This window comes from Canis lupus, chromosome 10 (genome assembly GCF_003254725.2).
Source record: "Canis lupus dingo isolate Sandy chromosome 10, ASM325472v2, whole genome shotgun sequence".
Classification (NCBI taxonomy): domain Eukaryota; kingdom Metazoa; phylum Chordata; class Mammalia; order Carnivora; family Canidae; genus Canis; species Canis lupus.
The window spans coordinates 17983743-18008210 of record NC_064252.1 but is presented as its reverse complement, the minus strand read 5'-3'; the positions used below and the strand labels follow the sequence as shown (position 1 = coordinate 18008210).

The 24468-nt window shown below is 68.7% G+C and overlaps 2 protein-coding genes across 4 annotated transcripts; one reads left to right on the top strand and one right to left on the bottom strand.

Moving 5' to 3' along the window:
- Positions 1 to 1685: 1685 nt before the first annotated feature.
- On the bottom strand, positions 1686 to 8786 carry ALG12 (ALG12 alpha-1,6-mannosyltransferase). Of its 3 annotated transcripts, none has more exons than XM_049115222.1 (10): positions 8631 to 8786; positions 6500 to 6721; positions 6295 to 6427; positions 5133 to 5306; positions 4534 to 4728; positions 4046 to 4149; positions 3543 to 3766; positions 2440 to 2609; positions 2275 to 2350; positions 1686 to 2159 (listed from the first exon to the last, which is right to left on the bottom strand). In XM_049115222.1, the coding sequence occupies exons 2-10, from the start codon at positions 6665 to 6667 to the stop codon at positions 1928 to 1930; spliced, it is 1476 nt and encodes a 491-aa protein (XP_048971179.1). In that variant the 5' UTR covers positions 6668 to 6721; positions 8631 to 8786; the 3' UTR covers positions 1686 to 1927. The 3 variants fall into 3 exon arrangements, with proteins under 3 accessions (XP_048971179.1, XP_048971180.1, XP_048971181.1); XM_049115223.1 differs by having other exon boundaries at positions 8575 to 8690; XM_049115224.1 differs by lacking the exon at positions 8631 to 8786 and adding an exon at positions 8425 to 8483.
- Positions 8787 to 8899: 113 nt separating this feature from the next.
- CRELD2 (cysteine rich with EGF like domains 2) lies at positions 8900 to 16686 on the top strand. The gene is made up of 10 exons (XM_025455974.3): positions 8900 to 9256; positions 9908 to 9990; positions 10381 to 10491; positions 10828 to 10919; positions 11582 to 11758; positions 12900 to 12995; positions 13636 to 13719; positions 14448 to 14543; positions 14949 to 15095; positions 16409 to 16686. Exons 1-10 carry the CDS (start codon positions 8915 to 8917, stop codon positions 16456 to 16458), a joined length of 1278 nt encoding a protein of 425 aa, XP_025311759.3. The 5' UTR covers positions 8900 to 8914; the 3' UTR covers positions 16459 to 16686.
- Positions 16687 to 24468: the final 7782 nt, after the last annotated feature.

Sequence of the window (24468 nt, the reverse complement as noted above, 5' to 3'; positions counted from 1 at the left end):
CGCGAACAAGAGCCCAGAAGGTGCCAGCCGCGGAGCCCAAGGGTGGGACGCAGGCCATGAACCCAGCCGCACACACGAACGTGAACCTGCAGAAAAGTGCCTGGGAAAGTGCTTTGTGATCAGAACACAGACGACAAGGGAGGAAGTGACCTGTGGCCTGGGACAGAAAGGGTGAGCACTCCCAGCAACTGAAGAGTTTTCATAACGTGGAGGGGAAGTGCCCCAAGTGCACGGAAAACAGACCAAAGGCGGACAGACCACTGACCACACCGGACGGTGCTTGATCCTGTTAGACATTCACCTTCCCCTGAAGACACGAAGAAGCATCCGGAGACACCGCCGCTCGGGCATAAGAGCAGCCGGGTCAGGGCTGGCCCTGCAGCCCCGGAGGGGTACCACTGAGTCACATGGCACCCACGTGCAGCCCCGCTCCCAGGGGCACAGCATGAGAAAACACGCGTGAGGCTGTGCACACGGTGGCCAACAGCCGCGTGGCTCCAGGAAGGGGAAGCCTCAGGTCCAACGAGAGGCTCACCGGGCTCCCAGGGAGGACGGAACCCAGTCCACGCAGGTCTGCTCATCTTCACAGGAAGGAGGGAAAAGCCAGGCAGCAGTTACTCGAGTCACAACACTTGGAGGGGTTGTGGTGGAAGCGACGCCCCGAGCATGCTCTGGGAGCAACTGCCACTTCTGGAAGCAGCTCACCCTCCACACGCGGGCGGAAGGCAGATCCTGGGCCACGCAGGGAGGAGGAGACGCCACGGAGCCAAGGCAGACATGGACTCCGCGGCGGCTGGTCGCTCAGGGGACAGGGGATGGGGGGCAGCGCACCCCACAGAGATGGGGACCCAGAGCTGCAGGTGTCCCAGAGTGTGGGACAGACAAGAGTGCAGGCATGCCTGCCCCTTGCGCATCCAGAGGGGTCTGGGAGCAGATGTCCCCGGCCTCGGTGTCCGCAGCCGCTCCCTGCAAGCAGGGCCCCTCAGCCGCTGACCTTCGGGCAGACAGGGAGGCCTGAGAGCCTCGGCGGCAGGCAGGGAAGCAGCCATGAGGGTGCCCGGGGAATCAAGTGTGAGCCAGCCGCCACCCGGACCGACGACGAGTTTGCACGCTGAGGAATCACAAACGGGTGCTAAATGCCAATGATGCATAAATAATAAACACGGCAGACAGACAGACGGGAGAGGCAGGGCTGGCTCGCAGGCACCAGCTGGCGGGCAGGAGGGGCCACCCGGGCTCCGCAGGAAACATCCACGCACCCCGGAGAGGCCGCAGGAGGTCCCCCCGGGGCCATGTCCACGCACACACTGCTCGTCGGCTGCAGTGGACCACAGCCAGGCCACAGGCAGAGCTCTCACCAGCCCAGACATGGCCTTTCCTTAGGGGAGTGCCAGGTGTGCACGCGTGTGTGTACGTGTCAGCACGTGCGTGATGGTAGTACATGTGATGTGTCCACGTGTCAGTGCACGTGATGCCCGTGCATGTGGGAGCTGAGTACGTGCGGGTGATACACATGCGCAGCCACACCCTCCCCGTGTGCTGTCCCCGGGCCCGCTGGTATTTGACGTGCTCGGTACATAATAACCAACGTGTGCTCCTTCAACAAAGCGTAAAGGTGCCAAGGTCATCACTTGAAACACGACCTGCAAGAAGGGAGTCTGTGCAGTATCACCCGTCGCACGATCTCCACTAAGGAAACACAGATTTATTCGCAGCCCCTCTGGATCCCCGGAGCCCCATGTGCGACGGACCAGGTGCACCTGCGCCCGCAGAGTCCTCCCGTGGACTCACGGACCTCCTGTGGGGTGCGCTCCTTGGGCGGGGGGCAGCCACGAGGTCGGGGCTGCAGAGGAGCGGGGCCTGTGCCCTGGGTCCCACCGTCCCGCATGCGGTCCCATCTGCCAGGACACCGAGGAGCCCTGAGGCCTCAGGACGGCCCACGGCGTCTCTCCAGGAGCACCAGCCTTGTCTGCAGGTTGACGTCGAGGGGGGGCAGCCTGCTGAGGTTCAGACTCACACCCGTGGTGCCTGGGACGCTGGCCAGGACACGGTGCGTGTCCCTGTAGAGCGCCAGGTGCGCGGGGGCCGCCTCCATGAGGAGGTGCGTGTAGGCCAGCATGTGCCCCGACCCAGGCCGCACGTCTTCCCTCTTGTCGTACCTGCAAGGTTGGAGCGTGGCCGTCGACCGTGAGTCCCACGCGGCTCCCAGAGCCCAGCTGCCCCCGGGGAGCCACGCATGGCTGTGGGAGGAGTGCCCAGGGGGCAGCAACATACCTCCAGGCACCATTCACTTCTAGAAACCGAGACACGCCCGTCTGCGCAGCGGCCACGTCGATGTGCAGCGCGACATCTGCGGACGACCATGTGCACCTGCTGAGAACTGCGAGCCGCGCCCGAGCCACGCCTGAGCCGCCCCGGCCCCAGCCGCCCAGCACCCACCTGTCCCGGGGGCCACCAGCTGGTGCAGCTTGTGCATCGCCACGCCGCCGGGGTAGTTGAAGTGGGACACGTACAGGGCTGTGGCCGAGTAGGCGGCATTCACCGCAAGGTGTCCGATCACCAGCACGGAGCCTGCTTTATACAGCCAGGACTTCCTGTAGTTGTTTAGCCTGGAGAGAGCGCCGTGCGTCTCACAGGAGGCTGCGGCACACGGACGCCGCCGTCCGCCCTCACGGTCACCGTGGGCCCCGATCGCCACGGGGACGTGATCATCGGGGAGGGTGGGGGAAGTTCCTCTGTCCAACTCCACCCAAATGCTGATTTAAAGTTCATATTACATTTCCAATCATCTCGGGTTATCGCTCATGTCCAGGTTGGAGGGCAGACCCAGCCCAGGCGCGGCCGGGTTTGTACGGGAAGCGGAGGGCGCAGGGCCACCGCTGCCCTGGGAGCCTGGAGAGACCTCAAGGCCACCAGACCAGGCTGCTTCCTGCCCATCCTCCGCAGAAGCCTGGCAGCTCCCACCCAGCACAGACAGCGAGCCACCGCCTCAGCCCACGGCCCACTCCGGACACGGCCCCGCAGCACCACCGCGGCTCCCGGGCACCCTGTTGTCAGGCCCTCATTCCAGGCTGGGCCATCTCCTGCCCTTGGTAACACCCACACCCCTTGTGGTGGTGGGCCCGGAGCACTTCCCTGTCCTTCCCAACCACCCCTGTCCCTCCCAACCACTCCAACCCTCTCTGACCTTCCCCGACCCCCCGCCACACCCCCGACATTCCCCGACGCCCCCCCAACCCTCCCAACCACCCCTGACCCTCCTTGAACTTCCCTGACCCTCCACCTGTCACACGGCCCGTCCCGCTGAGCTCCCTGCTCTGGCCCGAGGGTCAGGTGACCCCGTGAGTGTCGTCCCACGGCAGCTGCGTGTACACGGGCCCAAGAACCACACACTGACCCATCGGCGGGCCCAGGGCGGCCCCTCCTGACCCCGCGGCCCTCCTTTACCCGGGCGCCCATTTGGACCCATCTGTTCACCCGAACGCCTTCCCTGAGGGCCCGTGGCGTGGGCCGTGGCCGCCGAGGAACAGCGGAGGACTCACAGGCAGGCGCAGCCCCGGGCGGCCACGATGTTGAGCACGGGGAAGGTGTAGATGACGAAGCGCAGCTCCTTGTGCGGGAGCAGCGAGTACAGGGCCACAAAGCCCAGAGACAGAAGCAGCAGCGCCAGCGCCCGCCTGTCCACGGCACCCAGGGGCACGAAGAACAGGCTGCAGCCCAGGCCGCGGGGCAGGGCCGAATAGAAATACCACAGCAGCGGAGAAGTCTTGGGTGGGACGGTTAAGGAGGCCACACGCCAGCGAGTCACCCGTCAGCGCGGTCACGCGGGGGCGGGGGGTACAGCACCTGGGACTCCCAGCCTCGCCAGGTGGCCAGCCCAGCCCTCCCCCTCCCCCAGAGGACAGCTGGTCCCAGGGCGTCCACAAGCCGCTGCGGCGTCACTGAAGACCATCTGGTGGCTGAGGCGGAATGGAGCGTCCAGGGGCAGGTGCCAGCCGCGGGGGAGCGGGGGGCCGCCGGGGACGCCTATACACGGGAAGGATACGCCCCAGTTGGAGCTTTTGTTCAGGACCGTGTTGTACCAAAGCACCTTTCCCTCTGGCCACACGAGGTATCGCCAGAAACAGGAGTCCACGGCCACCGTCAGTCCTGGGAGGCACCGGAGACCCTCAGAAAGAACTCAGCCCCCAGCCGCTCAGACCCCACCGCTGCCCGGGTGAACAGCAGCCCTGGGGGCCCCGGACCTGTCAACGGGCCGCAACGTGGCCCCAAGGCACCTGCTTCACCAGGAGGAGCTGGCGCCTGGGGCCTGGGCTCCCCAGGAGGGCGGGGCCCCCACAGAGCTGGTGCAGGGACCTGCCACCCCACCCCCGCCTGGGGATGAGGCCCCGAGGAGGAGCCGGTTCAAGCTGTAACTCCGCTGAGCATCAAGGCGGTTTCATTTAATAAAACAACCCTCCCCGCATCTCTCCCTCCTCCTGGCAGCACACAAAGCGCAGCTTCGGGCAGACGCGCCCCTGCAGCCCCACTCACCTAGGCAGAGCGCCCCGGCCGGGAGGGCGCAGCGCAGGGCCTTGGCCACCGTCAGCCTCCGGGTGCCAAGCAGGAGCAGCAGCGCGAGGCCCAGGAAGACGCTCAGCTCGGCTCTGAACACGAGGATGGCGAAGGCCGACAGCCGGATGAAGCGGGCCCACCTCAGCTGCAGCCAGGCCGCCAGGGCCGGCAGGACTGCGAGACACAGCTGCTGACTCCCGCCATGGGCGGCTGTGCCCCACATGCCCCAGCCCACCCCGTGCCCTGGCCTCCCTCTCCGCCTCCCCCAGCCCCCCCACCCCACGCCCCCCGACCCCGGTCGGCCCCCAGGCACGGTGACCCCACGCCCACACCATCCACCGCCTCCCATACTCCTCGGGGCGCCCGGGACCACCCGCCGGCCAGAAAACCCTCCCAGGCGACCCAGGCCCCGGCCGAGAGCTGGGAAGGCACCTCAGCGCGGCAACAGAGGGACGCCCTGGTCCTCGCCACAGGCCAGCCCATCCTCGGCCTTCCCCGCCCGGTGGGAAGCAGCTCTCGTCAGGCAGATGCCCCCCCGACGGTCGCCCCTTCACCAGCGTGGCTCGGCAGCTACCTACCCACGGGCAGGGCCAGCACGTTGGGGAGCGTCCGCGTGCAGTAGAACATGAGGTGGAACTGCGTGGCCGTCACCCAGCAGAACATGGTGGCCACTGTGGCCCCAAACTGCCGCCTCACTTCTTTTTGTAAAGTCCAGAGTCCGAAGATCACGCCGAGACCAAGGACAGCCCTGACTAAACAAACGTGGCGATGTGCATGGCTGGCGGTGAAGAGCTGGGCACAGGGGGTCCTGAAAGGCCACTGGCGACGGGGAGTCAGTGCCCAGGTGGCAGCGAAACAGCCTCGGATGAGGGGAGTGCTCTCTGCTACAGAACATGGACTGGGCGCAGGGAACGGACAGCCTGGGCCTCAGCACCCCGACCCTAAAGCCTCACTGACTGCGGGCCCCGGGGGGCCACGGGCAGGGCAGGCAGTGTCCACAGGTCTGTGTGACCGGCTCAGCATCTCACCGCAGCCTGCGCCACGTGCACGTGACACCCCAGGGCCACGCGGACGGAGGCCTGACGCCCCACACGGCCCCGGAGCTCCTGCCCTATGTAGCCACCTGGGCAGTGGGGGATCTCCACACACGGGTGGACAGTTGGAGTAGCCAGGAAATCTAGGTCTCGTGGGTGCAGACATGGAAACACGGTGGTTGCTGGCTCAACAAGGAGGTTGCACGGTGATATATACGGGACGTCCTAAATTTGGTTTTAAGAGGTATCCACACGTGCACATAGAAAGATCCAGCAGGATTCGCACAAAGTGCAACCATTGGTGACCTCTGGGTGGGGGAAGGGAGGCCTCCGACGCAGACCACTGGTTCCACGGGGACAGTGGCTTCCAGGGAAACAGGCAGCTCTCTGCGGGGTGCGCAGCCCCACAGGTGACGCCACACCTGCTGCCTCTCCCGCTCTCCCACCTGGGGAGGGGCCCCGGAGCCCCCACTTCACCCTCTCGAGAGCAGAAGCAAGACGCGCTCAGCTCGTTGTCCCATGTTATGCCCCAGAAAAGGCGGGGGTCAGACCAAGACACCTGCTCCGGACGACCAGGCTGAGTGGCCAAGGACGGCCAGGCATCCGACAGAAGGACACTCCCGAGGGGGGGAGCGTCCACCTGGCTCACGGAAGTCCCCTGATCCCACTCGGTGCCTCCCTCATCCTCATCGCAAGACCCCCTTACCTACTAGTTGAGAGTAAAACTTGGGCGCTTCCAGCAGGGACAGCACGTAGACCACAGGGCTGGAGAGCGCCGCCACGGCCAGGGGGCCGAGGAAGGTCCTGGGGACCACTCCGGGAAACTCAAGATGGTCGTACTGCAGGGGAAGGGGAGGTCAGCGCATGCCCGTGGGGATCTTGCATGCGCGCTCTTGCACGCAGGCGCTCACCTTGTCCGTGTCCAGCCGGTAGTAAAGCAGGTCGTGCATGGCCTGCAGGTTGAAGCTCTCCTCCACTTTGGCGTAGGGGCAGGTGATGAGGTGGATGGCGGCGACAGCCACCAGCAGCCCCAGCAGCCGGCGCTGCCGGCCCGCGCCCAACGGCCTCTTCCCAGCCATGGCTCTCCCGCCTCACCCGCCTGCCACGCTCATCGGCAGCAGCGCCCGTGGGCCCTGGAGAAAGTGAAAACACAGATGCCCGGGTCACAAGCTCCCCGAGTCAACACCGGGCATCCGGGTGAGGGGCGCATGGGAACTCTCTAAACCACTGCTCTAACGTCTATAATTTGAACGCATGGAGAAAGTTGAGAGAAATCAGGCTTGGGCACCTCCCGCATCTCAGGAGGCTACCCCACGCCCTGAGCTGGGCACCGATCTTTCCAGGAAGAAGGCCGTATTTGCACAACTGAGTCAGCCCTCCCTGTGGCCGGCAGGGTGGGGGGGAGGGTAGCAGGACAGGGGCTTCAAGACCAGTTACCAAAGAGCACACACTCTTTTCCCAGACCAAGACCCAGGGACGGAAGGGGGTGTCAATGCTTTGTGTCCCTCTTTCTAAAGCGTGAGGTCTGTGAGGCTGAGACCCCCGGTCCCCCCGCCCCGGAGGAGGCCTCGGTCAGCACGGAGCCAGTGTGAAGGAGAGACGTGGCCCACCGTCCTGCCGGGCGCCGGGCTGGGGGCAGGCCCGCCTGCTGCCTGGCCGTTCCCTGCGCAGCACGTGCATCACAAGCTACAGAGGGAAGAAACCCAGGCGACGTGCGCCTGGACCTCACCGCACCAGCTACGCGGTCCTTAAAAACACGTTAATGCTTTAACTCCCAGTAAAGCCAAGGAAGCCACAGACGTTCACGTACTGTTCTCTGCTCCCCATGCTGCTGTGAGGGGGGGGAGCGTAGAAAGAAACAGGAAGCACACACGCAGCAAGTTGTTGGAACGGCTGCCCCAGGTCCGCCAAGACCAGGCCCGTCCCCCAGTGCCCACCCTGTGCGGCCTCCCGCAGGACGCTCCCCTGCAGGAAGATGCAAACAGCTGGTGGCGAGCTGCAAGGTGTGGCTGGCCGGTGCCTGTCGCCCCGCAGGACTGGGTGCTCTCCGCTGGAGCCCATGTGCAGGGAGGGAGGGCAGGCGCAGGGAGCAGGCAGGTGGGGAGCAGGTGGGGAGCAGGTGCAGGGGGCAGGTGTGTGGAGCAAGTGTGGGAGGCAGCTGAGGGGAGCAGGTGCAGGGCTGCAGACAGAGGAGGGAGCAAGTGCAGAAGGGAGTAAGTGGGGGGGCAGGTGCGGGGGGCAGGTGAGGGGAGCAGGTACATGGGTGCAGAAGGAGGAAGTAAGTGGGGGGGCAGAGGGCAGGTGCAGGGATGCAGATGGGGAGGGAGTAGGTGTGGGAGGGCAGGGGGCAGGTACGGGGAGCAGGTGCGGGGCTGCCAACGGGCGGGGGGTGAGGGGGTGGGCAGCTGCGGGGCAGGAGCGGAGCAGGTGCAGGGAGCAGGTGCGGGGCACGTGCAGGGGGCAGGTGCAGGGCTGCCGAGGGGCGGGGGCAGCTGCGGGGCTCCAGAGGGAGGAGGGAGTAAGTGGGGGGTCAGGTGCAGGGGAGCAGGTGAGGGGAGCAGGTACAGGGCTGCAGAGGGAGGAGGGAGCAAGTGGGAGGGCAAGGGGAAGGTGCAGGGATGCAGGTGGGGAGGGAGTAGGTGCAGGAGGGCAGGGAACAGGTGCGGGGAGCAGGTGCGGGGCCGCCGACGGGCAGAGGCAGCTGCGGGGCAGGTGCGGGGCAGGAGCGGGCAGGAGGGGGCAGGAGCGGGGCAGGAGCGGGGCAGGTGCGGGGCAGGGGCGGGGCAGGAGCGGGGCAGGAGCGGGCCGCGCGGCGCCGCACACGGACGCGGCTGACCTGGGCCGGCAGCTGCACGCGGGGCCGCTCGCTGCGGAGGACGCCAACCGCGAGGCCCCGCCTGTCCCCGCCTGTCCCCGCCGCGCCGGCTCCGCTCCCGCTCAACGCGGACAGACGCCTGGCGGGACCCGAGCGGCCGGCTCCCCTCACCCAAGCCGTGGCTCCTGCGGCCTCGGGGTCCCCGCCGCGCGCCCTGAGAGCCCCACCTCTCCGGCCACCACGTCGTCCCTCGAAGCGCAGCCCCCAGGACGGCCGGAAGCAGCGCGGCGGAAGCCGGGCGGGGACTAGAGGCCGTTGCCCACACCTAATATGGCCGCCAGGGCCTCGCTCCCGGCGCGGCGCCCCCTGCCCGGAGTAAAGATGGCGTCCGGGCGGCGCGCGCGAGGGGCGGGCTCCCTTCGCCTCGCCCCGGCCCCACCCCCTCCCGGCTGGACGCTGACCCGGGGCCCTCCTATTGGTCGCTTCTCGTGGCGAGCCCGGATTGGGCCACATGGGGACGGAGTGGGGGCGCCCGGCCAATAGCGGCGCGAGGGCGGCCGGTGGGCGGGACCCCGCCCGGCGCCGTCAAGTAGCCCCGGGAACGGCCGGCTCCGCGGAGCGCTGGGCGGCCGGTTCCCGCTGGACCTGGGCCCTCCCGCGGCCGCGTCCTGCGCAGCGCTGCCCGCCTCGGCCCGCCATGCGCCCCCCGGCCCCGGCCCCGGCCCCGGCCCCGGCCCCGGCCGCGCTGGGGCTGCTGCTGCTGCTGCTGCTGCCGCCGCCGCCGCCCGGTGCGGCCGCCAAGAAGGCGACGCCCTGCAAGCGCTGCCGGGAGCTGGTGGACAAGTTCAACCAGGTGGGCCGCTCGGACCCGGGCGCGGGGCGGGGCGCGGGGCGGGGCGCGGGGGCTGGCCTGGGCGGCGGGGCGGGGGCGTCAGGGTGGACCGGGTCTCGGACGCAGGGTGAGCCCGGGGTGGACAGGGTCACCCCGCCAAGGACCCGGGACACGGACCCAGGGTGACCCTGGTATAGACAGGGTCACCCCGCCATGGACCCGGGACGCGGACCCAGGGTGACCCCAGGATGGACAGGTTCACCCTGCGGTGGACAGGGTTCACAGACCCAGGGTGAGCCCAGGATGGACAGGGTCACGCTACCATGGACCCGGGTCATGGACCCAGGGTAAGCCCACGATGCATAAGGTCATCCTATGATGGACCTGGGTCACGGACCCTGGGTCACCGTGTGATGGGCAGGGCACTCCACCATGGACCTGGGTCAAGGACTCAGGGTAAGCCCGGGATGGACAGGGGTCATGGACCCAGGGTCGCCCTGCGATGGACAAGGGTCACCTTGTGATGGACTCCAGGTCATCCTGGTGATGGACCCGGGGTCACCCAACAGTAAATGGCATTGTCCCCACAGTGGACTCAGAGTGACCCCTGTGGTGGACAACGGATGTGTGGGGGCAGCAGCGGAGCCCCGTGCCCACCCTCTCTCCTCGCAGGGAATGGCAGACACCGCAAAGAAGAACTTCGGTGGCGGGAATACAGCTTGGGAGGAAAAGACACTGTCCAAGTACGAGTTCAGGTGGGTGCCATCACCCCAGCTTTGGGCAGCCCAGCTTCGGCGCTGGACACGTTCCCGTGAATGTTGTCACCTACGTGGACAACAGACACACAGAAGGGTCCCTTCGGTGAGGTCACCTGTGCGCTGGCCCCTACACGGCCCTTTGCTTCCACACTTGTCCCCCTGCCCCCTCCCCGCACGGCCAAGGCGACTGAGTCCCACCCCCTCACTCTGACCCCCACCCCAAGTCCCGACTCTGCTCGTCCCTAGTGTGTGTGTCGAGCGTCTTTTTTCACCAAAGTGCCACCATCCTTCTGGCATGGCACCACGCAGGGCCTCGGGACGTCCCTGTGGGGTGACGCCGACGCCCTGGGCTCGCCTCCGTGTGGGGCTGACGGGCTTGCGTTTCAGTGAGGTCCGCCTGCTGGAGATCACAGAGGGCCTGTGCGTCAGCAGTGACTTCGAGTGCCACAGCCTGCTGGAGGAGCACGAGGACCACCTGGAGGCCTGGTGGCTGCGGCTGTGAGTGCCCCCATGCCCCCTGCGCCACAGCCTGCCTCCCATAGCTCCAGCCCCACTGCTCTCCCCTGGGTGTTCGTTGAAACTAGCATTTGTGACTTAGTTTTTAGTTTATAAATTTGCAATACTTTCAGAATTAGGAGAGTTTGCACATGCTCCCTCAGTCCTTGTTATGCTCTGCAGCAGCTGCAGGCGGGTGGCACCTGGAGCACCTGCTCGCTCCTGGACGGGCGCCCCCTGAGGCCGGGACATGCTGGGGCACGTGCTGTCACACACCGCGTTTTTGTTTTGAAGAAATCTGTCACGTAAGCTTCAATGACCACATTTTTAATTCCTCAGGAAGAAGGAGTATCCCGATTTATTTGAGTGGTTTTGCGTGAAAACGCTGAAAGTTTGCTGTTCCCCAGGAACATATGGGCCACACTGCCTTGGTACGTTGTCAGGGCATCTCGAGCGTCCTCCGTTGTTCCCGGTGTCTGGGTGCTGAGTCCCAGGTGGGCAGAAGCACGGCTGGCACCGGGGGTGCCACCCGCACCAAGCCCCGGGGCTGCCGCGGCCCTGCCACCGTCCCCGCGGGGCCTCTTCCCTGGGCCGGGCAGCCCTGTGTGTCCGAGCCAGCCCTGCTGCCCTCGCAGGGGCTTCCGCGGCCCCGGCCCGGCCCTGCGCATGGAGGAGACGAGCCCCGCGTGTGTGAGGCCAGGGGCAGGGGCGTCTGTTGGGTGGGAGGCGTCACCTGCTGAAGCCAGGCTCTCCTGTGAGAAAGTGCGCACAGAACCAAAGCCACGGTTTGCCGCGGGCACCACGTCCACCCACGGAGGCCGGCTGGTGACGTCTCGTTCTCCCGCCGCGGCCCTGGCTGTCCTCACGGCCCCAGCTGCGGACCCCAGCGGGTCACCCCACGCACAGCCCCGCGCCCGCCTGCGCTCCCCGGAGGATCGTAGTGACTCGGGCAGGAAGCGGGGTGTGTGTGGACTTGAGAGCGAGACCCATGAGCTGCCCTGGGTGAGCAGGGGGCCGAGCGAGGTGCCACTCCCTGTGAGGCAACGTGTCCCTGCCTGCAGGCGTCTGAGTGGCAGGTGTGTGTCGCCTACAGCATGCCAGGGCGGCTCCGAGAGGCCGTGCAGTGGGAACGGGCGGTGCAGCGGGGACGGCAGCCGGCAGGGGAACGGGTCCTGCCAGTGCCACCCTGGCTACCAGGGGCCCACGTGCACCGACTGCATGGATGGCTACTTCAGCTCGCTGAGGAACGAGACACATAGCGTCTGCACAGGTACATTGGCGGCGCCCGCTGAGCAGCCGGGTGGGCACAGGGCCCCCTTCCTGCAGCTGCCGGCGCCCCCACACACCAGAAGCACAAGCAGGCCCGGGGGTGCTCTTGCCTCCTGTCTGAATGACCCCGGGAGGAAACAGTGGGTCCCCTTCCCCTGGCATCCTCCAGAGAAGGACGGGGCGGGTGGACAGGGAGGACACAGCCTCCGAGTCACGTGCCCACTGCTTCGGGGTGACCCGGTCCTGCATGTCCGGGCGGAGGTGTGTGTGCTGGGCTGCAGCTGCGTGGGCAGGATGGCCCAGCTGCAGGGTGTGGGGAGCGAGCAGAGGCGGCCCCGGCCCCCGGCCCCACACGAGGTGCTGGAGCAGTCAGGAAGGAGCGCACCTGCAGCCCCGGGCTGTGACCTCCTGCCCCCATCCCCTTAGGAAGACATGCGGCCTCGGCTACTGGGCACCGGGCCAGGCGGGCCCCCCGGCCCCGTGCTCTGAGGCAGCCTGGCCGGCCCTGGGCTCCCCTCGGTCGGGGCTGCACGTGGCCCCGTGGGGTCCTGCATGCAGAGCCCTGTCCACTGTGAGCGAGCATGCTGGACGTGGGGCGGGCGCTGCCATGCCTCCTATCGGGGCCAAGGCCCAGGGGCGACCACGTGGGCACATGGAGGTTGTGATGCCTGGAGGACGGCATGCGCAGCACCCTTCTGGCATTCTCTCGTCGGTTCTCCCGATGTCGGGAGACTCCTTGGCGTCCCCAACTGTGTTTACCCCCACATCAGGGCCGGGCCCTGGCCTGTGGCCCTCAGAGCTTCCGTGCCTCTGCCTCGAGTGCCCGTCCCTGCCTGGCCTGGGATATGGGGGCATGTGGGGCATGCTGGGCGGGGCTATGTCCATGGAGCGACCAGAAGGGGCGCAGGAAGCCCACTTGGTTGTTTTCTCGTTAAGCTCAGGAATCTTGTGAATCACAAGGCTCAGTTTTTCTGTTGTTGAATGAAGTTTGCTTTCTTGGGGTTTTTTTCTTACTCATATTGGGTTTTTGTTTTCATCGTGCAAAAGGTAAATACCTGATTTCTGAAGTGATTTCTGTGTCGCGTGGGTTACTGAGAACAGGGTTCACGCGTGCTCACGGGTGTCCCTCCCCCGCCTTCTAGCCTGTGACGAGTCGTGTAAGGAGTGCACGGGCCCAACCAACAGGGACTGCAGCCAGTGTGCCGCGGGCTGGGTGCAGGAGGACGCCGCCTGCGTGGGTGAGGCCGGGCGGGCTCTGGGTGGCCTCTCCTCTCCTCCGCCACCCCCGCCCCCCCCTCCTCTGCCTCTCCCGTCCTCCCTCCCCCTCCCATCTCCATGAATAGGCAGGCCTGCTGGTGTGCAGGCAGGGAAACCGAGGCATGGGCCCCCCTTTGGCCTGGAGAGCCGTTCGGTGGGCTCAACGGCCACAGTGCCTGCCCGGTCCAGCCGTTGAATGGGGAGGCGGGCCTTCCTGGCGCACACCCAGCCGCGGGGTTCAGGCCCTGGGCCCCACCCGCCCAGCCTATTGGCCACCGTGCCCTCTCCTTGGCACCCAGTGGCCCCGGGGAGGCCTGGGGGCAGTGGGAGGAATGGCCGGTGGAGCCGGGCTGCCCTTAGGCCCGTCGGGGGCAGGCTCCTTCCTGGGGTCTGGTCCCGAGGGTGGTCGTGGCCCTGACGCTGACCTGGAGCCACGCGAGTCCACGCGGAAGCACGAGACTGTCCTGTGCCTGCTGGGGGTCCCTTGTGGGGGCCGCGCCCCTGGCCCCCGTCACCCCTGCACAAGGGAGAGCCGTGGCCGAGGGTCGTGTCCAGTCACTGCCCGCGTCCTCCACGAGGTGGCCGGGGGTCTGTCCTCACGGCCGTGCTGCTGTGTTCCAGATGTGGACGAGTGTGTGGCAGACACGCCGCCCTGCAGCGACCAGCAGTACTGCGAGAACACCAACGGCTCATTTGTGTGCAAAGGTGCGTGGCGGCGGGTGGGCGGTGGGCGTGGCCGGGCCTCACCGCGGGGCTCCAAGGCGCTCTCCCCACGTTAAGATGTTAAGACCTGTGAGGGGCACCGAGTGATAGACGTTTGCTTTGCAAAATCAGAAAATTCAGATATGTTGAAAAGCAAGTAACTTTTAAAGCTCCAGTTTCCTCCATCCGTCATTTCACGGCGCTCGCCGTCCCCGCTGCCCTCCCCAGTGGGCCCTGTCCCCATGTCGCATCACAGCTCTGGGGTGCCCGCAGCGTGCCGCGCCCTCCAGCTGGCTGTGTTGCTGGAGGTTTGGCTCAGGCCGGTTTCCCACAGCCACGACTCCGGGTCCTTCCTTGTTTCCTTGGCAGAGTCTCCAAACTGCTCGGGAGTGTGGACGGTAGGGCTGCGGCGTCCCCGGAGGTGGCGACCGGCCACTCTGACCGCGAGGACTCGCCTGTGAGCGTCCCGCGTTGTCCCATATGTCCCTCCTGAGCTGCTCGCAGTGTCCCCACCGTGAGGTGACTGGGGAAAAGCTGCCATGCGGACGCTGGCTTCGGCAAGACAGTCTGCGGGGGCCTGGCAGCCTGCGGTCACAGCTCCAGGGGCACACGGCACACGTCACTGGACCACGTGCAGATGTCGGGGACGCACAGGTCCTCACACGGCGGGCTTCCGACCTGTTCTGCTCACGGGAGGCGGTCCGATGTTCTGTCTCTCCCTTTGTTTCTAGAATGTGATGCTACGTGTGTGGGCTGCACAGGGAAGGGTCCCGGGAGCTGTAAAGAGTGCATCCCCGGCTACAGCAGGGAAGGTGGCCAGTGCACAGGTCAGTGCACTGCACTAAGGGGTCGGGGCCGGGGGGGGCACAGACTCCAGTGCTCCCTGCGGGGCAGGGGGTGCAGGCTCTGTCCTGCGGCCCCCAGGGGTACACGGTCCTGGTGACCCTGTGGCCTGGGGCTCTGCTCCAGCCCCCCACCCAGGCCCCCGTGGCCACTGAAACCCCGTGGAAAGGGGCGGTGGGCAGACACCCCCTGCGTGAGCGGCCCCAGGCCCAGCTGCACACCCGCCCCTGCCGCCCCTGCTGCCCCTGCCCGCCCACCGCCCGACCCAGAGCCGCCCTGGATCCTGCCCCGAGCCCTCCCCAGTTTCCGTGCTCCCTGTGTGGGAGCGAACCAGGCGAGCATGTGCCCATGATGGGCCAGGCAGCCACCCAGCGCAGCCCTTCTTGCAGACGTGGACGAGTGCGCGGGCGTGGAGAGTGTGTGCATGCGCCACAACGAGAACTGCTACAACACTCCTGGGAGCTACGTGTGCGTGTGTCCCGATGGCTTCGAAGAGACGGAGGACGCATGTGTGCCCACGCAGACCCCGGGCATCGGTGAGTGGCGCGGCTCTAATGGGTGTGCGCGGGCGCTCCCAGCTCAGGAATCACCCCAAAGACAGCCCTCGGGGGTGACATGCCCACCCGACGGGAGGGGGCCGCACGGAGACTCAGTGACCGCGGGGTTAGCAGGCTCCCGGGGCCCCGAGGGCAGGAGCCTTGGTCTCTGCTGGCCGCTGTCGGCCGCTGTCGGTGTCAGCTTTCCCTGGGCCCACGGCTACACCCCTCTGGTCTCTGCCTCTGTCCACACACCTCCCGGGGCCTCTGTGTCCATGTCCTAATTTCCCTCTTCCTACGTTGACGCCAGCTGTTGGATGAGGACTCACCCCGATGACCTCCTCTTATCTTGTCCATCTGTAAAGAGCCTGTTTTCACATGGGATCCACTTCACAGCTACTGGGGGTCAGGATGTCAGCATGTGGGGGGGGGCACAGGTCTTCCCGGGACAGAAGTGTGAGAACGTGGAGTGGCGGGGTAGTGTCAACAAAGCACCGATGAAGAATCTTACTGAACAACTGCCCCGACACTGACTTCAGGAGCTTCCTGACCCCAGCAAGGATGGGGCAGGGAGGGCAGGGCAGGGGCTGGCAGGGTGGGCAGGGGCTGGCAGGGAAGGCAGGGCTGGGCCAGACGGGCAGGGCTGGGGCAGGTGGGCAGGGCAGGGGCTGGCAGGGAGGGAAGGGCAGGGCAGGGCCAGATGAGCAGGGCAGGGAGGCCAGAGCTGGGCCAGGCAGGCAGGACAGGGCAGGGTGGGCAGGACAGGGGCAGTGAGGGCTGGGTGGGCAGGGTGGGCAGGGGCAGCAAGGCCAGGGCTGGGGCGGGCGGGCAGGGCAGGGCAGGGGTGGGAGGGAGAGCAGGGCAGGGGCGGGGAGGACAGGGCTGGGGTGGGGAGGGCTGGGGCAGGCAGCAGGGCAGTGGCGGAGAGGGCAGGGAGGGCAGGGCAGGTGCAGAGCGAGGTTCCTCTGAGGAAGCCCTGGCGCCAAGAACAGGGAGGAAGGAGCGGGGAGTAGGGCCACAGCCACCTGTGCCCCCATAGCCCTGGGGCCCGCCCTGCCCACCCTGCCCACCCCTGCAGGTCCCTGCTGTCCCCAGCCCTGCTCCCGGCCGCCAGGGAGCATCGCCAGCTTGTGTCTACGGCTCGGGTCTGCGGGGCGAAGCGGGGTGACCCCGCCGTGCCTCCTGCCTGACGCCCCGGGCTGCTGGTCCGCGGGCAGCAACCCCATCGGGATGGGGGCGCCGCCTGGTCCCCCCAAAGCCTCCCGCCCCAGGTCTGAGCCGGGATTTCACCTCCCGCTGTTGTCTCCCCACAGAGCTCACAGCAGGCCCCACGCAGCCGCTGCCCCCGCGGGAGGACTTGTGACGCGTGTCCAGAGCCCGAGCCAGGCCCCCCCTTAAATTATTCACTGAGCCCGGAGCGCTCCTCACCCCCGCCCCGGAGCTGCGGACGGGCAGCTGCCGCCTTGGGAGTCTCTCGTGCCCGGTTGGCCCTTAGAAAAGCTGCAATTCTCGGTTGTTCTTAAACAGATTTGTATATTTTGATACTGTTGTTTATAATAAAATTGACCGTTGAGGGTAGACAGCCACAGAACACGCATCTGCTTCTGGTTTCTCTGCGTCCTCGCGCGCCTCCGCTGACCCCTTTGCCCTGCCTCTGTGTCTGGGGGGACCAGGCCAGGCGTCCCTGAATTCCTAGAGGGGACACGAGTGGGCAGCCTGCACGGGCGGGGTCTGCTCTTGACCAGGGGCACCTGTTGGGGGGTCCACTGGGGGTGGGGCGAAGAGCACGGTCCTCGCGCGGATACGTGGTTTGCTTGTGGAGACGGGGCTGGAGGGTCCAGGCCACGTGGCTGGGGCAGGGAACTGGTTCCCGTGGGAACCCAGAGGGTCCTGAGTCCCCGCGTGGTGGGGTCACCAGGGCTCTGTGGACACGCGCCCCCCCCTCCACAGGCGGCATGCAGCGGGGGTGGGGGAGGCCCATGCTGGAAGCCTGGAACCGCGCTGGCTCCTCTGTGGTGCCCTGGGGGCTGTGCCAAGGCCCCACCCTGGGCCAGCAGGTGGCTCTGGGCCTAGGGCGCCCCGTTACCCCCACCACGTCCTGCTCTGGAACCCCCACTCAGGGCCCCCCAGGGCGGCAGAGCAGCAGGCTGACCCGGCCCCCAGAACTGGTCTGTCCTCAGGGCCTCTGCACCATCCTGCGGGGGGGAGGGGTGTGTGGGGGGGCTGGCTCCTGCCCTCCTCCCGCTCCATCCTCCCTGGCCCCCTGGTTGTCAGCTCCCTGCCCCTGCCCCTGCCCCTCGGTCTGGAGCCGCCTCCCCTGCAAACAGGTGCGTGTCCCCTGCCCAGGCACGGCCTGCTGTGTGAGTAGCGGCTGGACCGGGGGGCCACGTGGGCAGGAGGGCGGACCTGACCCCAGCAGCAACTTGCCACCCGGGTGTGGGGCTCCGGGCATGGGCGGGGCCCGCGGGACCACGGGGTGGGCGGCCCACGTGCACAGGTGGGGGGCCCGGGCGCTGACTGCCATACCGTGGGAGCCCCTCCAGGGGCCTTGGCTCTGCTGGGGTTGGGGTGACTCAGTGGAACCCCCGCCCAGGCCCTGCAGCCTCCGCTCCGGCCTGGGCAGCGTCGGGGGCAGCCTGGGCCCGGAGGCGGCGCGGCCAGCAGGTGGCGCTGCGGGACCGGCCCAGGGACGCCGTGTGGGGACCCGCGAGGGGCGGGGACGTCCCCAGGAGGGCGGGGTCCCAGGGCAGGCTCTGTGGTGGCCAGGCTGGGCCCCTGAGCTCCGGGCAGAGCGGGACAGGACGCAGTGGCCGCGCCCCCGCAGAGGCCCGTGACGCGCCTTCCGCTCCCTCCTCCGCCCCGCGTGCTGCCCGCCAAGGCCCCCGGGACACCCGCCTCTCCCGCTGGCCCCTGCCGCGTCCCTGGGGGACCGGACTCGCGCTCGGGGGCCGGGACGCTGCCCCCTCCGGGGTGTCCTCCTGGCAGGTTCCCCGGCCTCCCCCGCCGAGGGCCCTCCGTCCACCTGGCCTCCTGCGACGGCACCCTCCGGCTAGAAGCTTCTGGCAGCGGCGCCAGAGCCCAGCTCACCCACCCCGCCCGCCGGGCTGTGCTGCACGCTGGGTCCCTGGGCCTGCAGTCAGCCTGTTGGGGCGGCAGCATCAAGAGGGTCTCGGAGGCGCCAACAAAGTGGCAGCGACCGTCCATCTGTCACCCGCCTCGGGACTTTCCTGCCACCAACAGACCACCCAAGGCCACGTCCTCAGGGGGCAACAGAATCCAGGCAGGAAGCCGAGGCCGCACCCTGCCCTCCCATACCCCGCACAGACGCCAGCGCGGTCACCCTGTCCCGCAGTGCCCTACCCTTCCCCGTAAAGCCTGCTTGTGTCACCCGCCACTCCCGCTGTCCCTGCCTGTGTCACCCGCCACTCCCGCTGTCCCTGCCTGCGGGCCGCGTCCCTCCCGAGCCGCCTTGGCCCACCCTCGCCTGGCATCTCTGCTTCGTTTCACTACCCACCGGATCGAAGCTGACGCGGCCCACGGGCGCCGTGCACACCCTCAAACAGGCTGTGAGCGCGGGTGTGCACAGGTGGCCCGGGGGACGCTGGTCACACCCGGGGCTGGGGTACCACAGGCTCCAGGGGGCAGGCCGGCCCGCTGCTCAACACCCCCTGCACCCAGGCCACCCGCACCCCCCAAGGCTTCAGGGATGCGGGTCGCCAGCTGGGCTGTCCTGGGCTCAGCCCATCTCCGCTGCCCACAGGCCGCCGTGTTCTGGGGGGTCGGCGTGGGATTCCAAATGCCCCCCGGTGCCGCTCCTTGGTGTCCTTGGCCTGGAAACTTTCATGTCCGCGCCCCCCCCCCCCCCCGCCCACGGCCTCCACCCATATGCCCACACGCATGCTGACCATCCTGGGCCCACGACTGAGTCCTGCCCTACCTCAGCCGGTACAGGGGCCCCTGGAGGCTGCAGGTGTGGGCCATGGGGGGCACCGGGGCAGGGGTGTCGCAGGTCTGAGCCCCGCGTGTGCAGTGTGGCGCCGTTGCTCGTGCCTCCTCTCAAAGCCACAGGGCAGGTCCGAGGCAGCCACTCTGGGCAGCGGGCCCCATGGGACGATGGCCAGGCCGGCCCGGGCCACCTGCTGCCCCACGGCCCCGCTGGGCGCCTGCTGCAGACCCTACTCAAACCGTCCCAGTGGGGCCGTGGGGCACCGGGCCTCCCGTGGCCCAGCTGCCGGGCCCCCTCCTGGTGACGCTCGGCCGCCCCATCCCCCGTGTGAGGGCTTCCGGCGAGCTTGGGCCCCTGGGTTCCTCTCGACGAAGGCCCGGGGTACCGGCCACGTCCCCCTCACCTGGTCTGATTAACACGGGCTCACCGGGGTGGGGGACGGGGTGCTGCTCTGGGGACGCGTGGCGGGCTTGCGTGTTCTCCGACCGGGATGAGAACGCAGCCGGGGTGGCGTCCCTAAGGTCGCTGTCCTCCTGGACCCATCCCCTGCCTTTCGTCGCAGTCTGACCGTGGGGTAAACAGAGCTGTGATGGTCATTAGGTGTCGTCACTCACCTGGGAGGTCATGCTGCTCTTCGCTGTTGGCTGAGGGCAGTTAGGGATGCTTCCCCCGGGCCATCCACGAGGGTGGCCAAGGACATGGTGTCACCCGTGCAGTACGTCCACTCTGGCCTTCGGGAAACGAGCACATGGCGGGCATCACGGATTGGGCCTGGCTCGGACGGCGTCTGAGGGAGCCCCGCGCCGGCAGGTCACCGCGTCACCCAGACCATGTGTCCAGCACTCCTCAAACATGTGGGGCGTCCCCTCCCGTGTGTAGTTGGGGGCCGCCCGTGGGGAAGGCCGGCTGCCCCCCAAGGCCCCGGCCCCCTTCCACTCCCTGGGTCCTGGGAGGAGACGGCAAAGGACCGCAACCTGCGAGTGGGAGCTCCGGGTCACAAGTCCCCGGTCTCCCCCGGGTGCCCGGCAGTGTCCGGGACCACTGCGTCCTGCTCAGCACGCCGCCCGCACCGCAGGCCCTGGACGACCCCACCCTGCTGCGTCCACCTGCCCCTGGCATCACCCTGTGACAGCTGAGCCCGCCGGGAGCCTCCACTGGCTCCCCACGATGCTGTGCCTCTCCGCTGTGTCCTCAAGGCCACCTGTGCAGCCCACCCAGCTTCCCGCCCGTCCGCAGGGTCTGCCATGGCCATGTGCTCCCCGCCCTGTGCCCGCACCCGCTTGTGGTGGGAGCCGCAGGCCCCGGGAAAGCTCCACGGCGCAGGATCTCCCTCCAGCCTGGGACGAGGTGCTGCGACCTGAGGTCCCTCTGCCCTGCACCAGGCCACCTCGTCCCCAACAGGCCATGACCCTACGTGTTCCAGGAAGGAGGCGAACGGGTCCTGAGAGGTAAGGCTCCTGGTTTCTTGAAGGAAGGCCTGCCGTGAAGGCGTGGCCACTGTGTGGGCCGGAGGACTGGGGGCCTGGCGGTCACCCCTGCGGGCTGTCCCCCAGCCAGCACCTGGTCGGCACACAGGTCCTGCCGCCTGGGGTCCCCCACCCCTGGGAGCCGGCTCCTCTGACCATGGAGTCCTCCTAGCCTCCCTGCAGCCTGTGGCCCCTTCCCAGGTACAGGGGACACCACTGTCCCATACTCTCCACCACAGAACGACCCAGCCAGGGCAGCCCCCGCCCAATTCACCATGGTGACCCTGGAACACACGCTGCGCCGTGCGGGCTGGGCCGGGTCTCCGGTCTCTGCAGTGACTGCCCGGACCACCCTGGCTCTGTCTGCCCACACTCCTTCTAGAAGGCCAGTCGGTCCTCAAGCAGCCCCTGGAGCGTCCATGTGGTGGTGAGGGGCCGGCCCCTGATCCCAGTGGAGCCACCGTTTGGAGGGACACCCGAGGACAAGGTCCGCACACTGCGTGCTGACCACCCCCAGCCGGGGCTGGCACCCTCACCCCCACCCCGACTGCGCCCACCTGCAACCCGCAGGCCCCCGCCCGCCTCCTCCCTGCCCGTTCTGTGGGGGCTCCTGGCACCCCCCACCTGCAGCCCTCAACTGAAGACCATCCTTCCCTGCACCCCACTAGTCCCTGAGCCAGGCCCCCCCCCCTGCAGCCATGTCCCTGTGGGCTAGGACAGACTCCTGGGGACCCTACTCACACATGCCCCCCATACACCTGTCCTCCAGGCCCCACTGGCTCAGCCCTCTGCCCTCTGCCCCGCGGGGGCCACTCCGCCCAGGGTGTCAGGCAAGCCTGGGCACGGGGGCTCCAACCCACTACTGGGTACCAGATGCTCGCCCCATGACGGGGGTGGGGGCCCGGCCGTGGAGTCACTCTCTGGGGTGTCCAGGACCAGACCTGCCTGGGTGGGCAGGGGGACTCCGGGAAAGCAGGGGCATTGGAGCCTGGGGCAGGGGGCGGGCACAGAGGGCTGCAGCCCTACAGAGGGTGCGACCTTGGCCGAAGCCCTCCGTGGGCCTGGGCAGGCGGCTCCCTCTGTGGGGCCAAGCCGCCATGCAGGCCGTGAGCCCCCTCCCAGGCCGGGGGCCCCTCAAAGCCTTCATTGTGCCTGGATCATCCCAGACGCCGGGTGGCTCCCCACCCCCGAGGGCCCAGAGGCCCCTCGCCCAGACCCCAGTGACCTCCGCTGGGCAGGGGCAGCCCCCAGACAGCCAGGGCCAGGGCCAGGGCCAGGGCCAGGGCCAGGGCCTCCCGCTCCCCCCACCTGCAGAGGGGAGGAGGAGGGCGTCCCGGGGCTGCGGGGAAATGACGGAGACGCGCGGGAAGCCGAGTGTGCGGCTCGACCTGGAGGCCCGGGCGCTCCCGGGAGGGGGTCCAGGCAGCGCCCCTCGGGCCGGGCCCAGAGCGGCCCCCGGAGCGTCCTGGCCGGGACCGGGGCACGTGGCCTGCAGCCCCGCGTGCTGGTGCGGACGGCGCCGCAGACTGCGTCCCGGTGCCCGGACCCTCCGGGGGCGCAGACCCGGCCGTCCCCCGCCCCACGGGCCCCTCCGCCCCTCCTGGCCGCCCTCACGCCCCCTCCCCGCCCCCCAGCCCCCCGCAGCCCTGTCAGCGCCCCCGCCCCCTGCAGCCGGGGAGGGTCGGCCCCACGGGGCTGCTCCGGGGCCGCTCCGGGGCGGGCGGGCGGGAACGGGGCGCGGCGCCGCCGGGAAGGGGCGGGGCCTCGGGCCGAAATGGGCGGGGCCGAAAGGGGCGGGGCCGGGCGGGGCGGGGTCCTCGGGCCGGAAGGGGCGGGGCCGGAAGGGGCGGGGCCTCGGGGCGGGGCGGGGCGGGGTCCTCGGGCCCACCCCACGCCCGGAGCCGGGGCCGCGGTGCTGACGCTGACGGGAAAGCCCGAGGCTTCGCGGACGTAGGCGCGGCGCGTGCGCGGTCGGCCGCGACCTTCTGGGAAGCGCCTGGCGACAGGTGGCCGCGGGCGGGGCGCTCGTGACGTCACTGCGGGGGCCCGGGGACCCGCGGGAGCACGACGCCAGCCGGAGGGTGGGGGGCGTGGGCGGCCGGGCCCCGAGACCCCGCCTGCACCCGGGGGTGCGCCCCGGGACCCCGACCCGGTGGGCCGCTGGGGGCGCCCCGCTCCCGCCGCCAAGGCCCTGAGGCTCAGCGGGGACCATCGCCGCCCCCAGCACCTGGGCTCCGTCCCGGACGCCCGGGATCGGGGAGCTGGGCTGACCTGCATCGCGGCCCCCCCTCCCCGGTCCCTGAGCACAGGCCACCCTCTTGAACGTCTGCCGGCTCAGCCTCGGGGGACCGGGAGGCCGACGTCGGGTCGTCATGCTGCCCCCCCCCCCCACCTCGGGGAGCAGCGCTCCTCCCTCGGCCCTGGGCCCTTGCCGCGGCCCTCGCCCGCCGCCCACCCGAGCCCGACCGGCCCCTAGCCGGCCCCTAGCCGTCGGCAGGAGAGGGCATCGCCTGCATGTCCAGCCATGCCCTGCCTCCGACTGGCTCTGGTCTCGGGCTACAAACGGGCGGCTCGTCCAAGAGCACAGGGTCCAGGCAAGGGCTTGAGGCGTCACTGTGACCCCGTGGTCAGCACGTCCCTCCTCAGGGGAAGGCTGGGGGGCACGGCCCCTGGGGGCACCAACCTGGGCCCAGGTGACCCGCCCGCCCTGGCTCAGCCGTTGGCCAGATAACAGGGTCCTTGTGCGGCGCTGGGCGGAGGCTGGGGTGCCAGCCCCGGGTGTCTCTGGTGGGAAGGGCACCCACCCCCCCACCCACCCTATATTGTCCATTCACCCTCCCCCTGCTATTAATAGCTCCTCCCCAGGCCAAGCAGCTATAAATAGCCCCTGCCCCTCTCACAGGCCCCTTCAGAGCCTGCCGCGGCTGCACAATCACCCACACACGCAAGCACACTGGCCCCCTCAGTGCATGCACGCCCGGGCACACAGCCCACTCCTGCTCTGCTCCACGGCTGGGCGCCATCAGCTGCCACCGTCCCTACGCTCTCGTGGGCCTCCCTCCCCCTGACGTCCACTCCCTGAGGCCCGGCGCCGAGGGGCCAAGACTGGGCATTGTGGCCCTCCCTCCTCGGCCAGTGGGCCCCCCTGGACGGTTCCACTCGGAGGCCCTCAGACCCTTGAGCCTTTCCTTCGTGGAGCGGGCACTGTAGCACCCACCCAGCTGAGCACCCAGGGGCAGCACCCCAGCCAGCACTGGGCCCTGGCCACCTGCAGGGACGGCCACCTGGAGGGAGGGCCACCAAGAGGGAGGGCCACCAGGAGAGAGGGCCACCTGGGGGGAGGGCCACCAGGGGGGAGGGCCAGCCACCGGGAGGGAGGGCCACCTAGAGGGAGGGTCAGCCACCAGGAGAGAGGGCCACCAGGAGGGAGGGCCACCTGGGGGGAGGGTGACCTGCAGGGAGGGCCACCTGGGGGGAGGGCCACCAGGAGAGAGGGCCACCTGGAGGGAGGCCCTGGACCCCACCGCTCCCTCCCAGGAAACCAGCCCCTGCGTGGACTCAGCCCCAGCCCTCTGGTCCCGGGGCTGTCGGGTCAGGGCCCTGCCAAGCCCAAAGGGGTCACGAGCTCAGCCGGGCCCCCACCCACCCCGACCTGGCTCTGGTGGACCCCAAGGCCGTGGCCGCTGCCCGTCTGTCCCATGGGGTGGGCCCACCAAACAACTGCCCCCTGCTTGCTCCGGGGGCCTGGCCTAGGGCAGCTGTGCCCTCGGACCCCAGGAAATGGCCCTGCGGGCCCCTGTGGCTGGTGCTACCCAGGGCCGGGGTGGGGGGCCCGGAGCCTGCTGTTATTGTGACAAGAGGAGAAAAGGAAAACAACCCTGTTTACGGAAAAGGCGCGTCCGCCGCCACTGGCCAGCGGCCTTCCTGGGGGGACAGAGGCCCTTTGTTGGGAAAACAGGAA

Bases quoted from the DNA above. Each gene is read 5' to 3' on its own strand.
- CRELD2 (XM_025455974.3), top strand. From the start codon at position 8,915: ATGGGGACGGAGTGGGGGCGCCCGGCCAATAGCGGCGCGAGGGCGGCC. The intron at 9,991-10,380 runs GTGGGTGCCATC...CTTGCGTTTCAG, and splicing joins CTGTCCAAGTACGAGTTCAG to TGAGGTCCGCCTGCTGGAGA. The intron at 13,720-14,447 runs GTGCGTGGCGGC...CTTTGTTTCTAG, and splicing joins CGGCTCATTTGTGTGCAAAG to AATGTGATGCTACGTGTGTG.
- ALG12 (XM_049115222.1), bottom strand. From the start codon at position 6,667: ATGGCTGGGAAGAGGCCGTTGGGCGCGGGCCGGCAGCGCCGGCTGCTG. The intron at 6,428-6,499 runs GTGAGCGCCTGC...CTTCCCCTGCAG, and splicing joins ACCGGCTGGACACGGACAAG to TACGACCATCTTGAGTTTCC. The intron at 2,610-3,542 runs GTGAGTCCTCCG...CGCTCTCTCCAG, and splicing joins GCCCGGGGCTGCGCCTGCCT to GCTAAACAACTACAGGAAGT.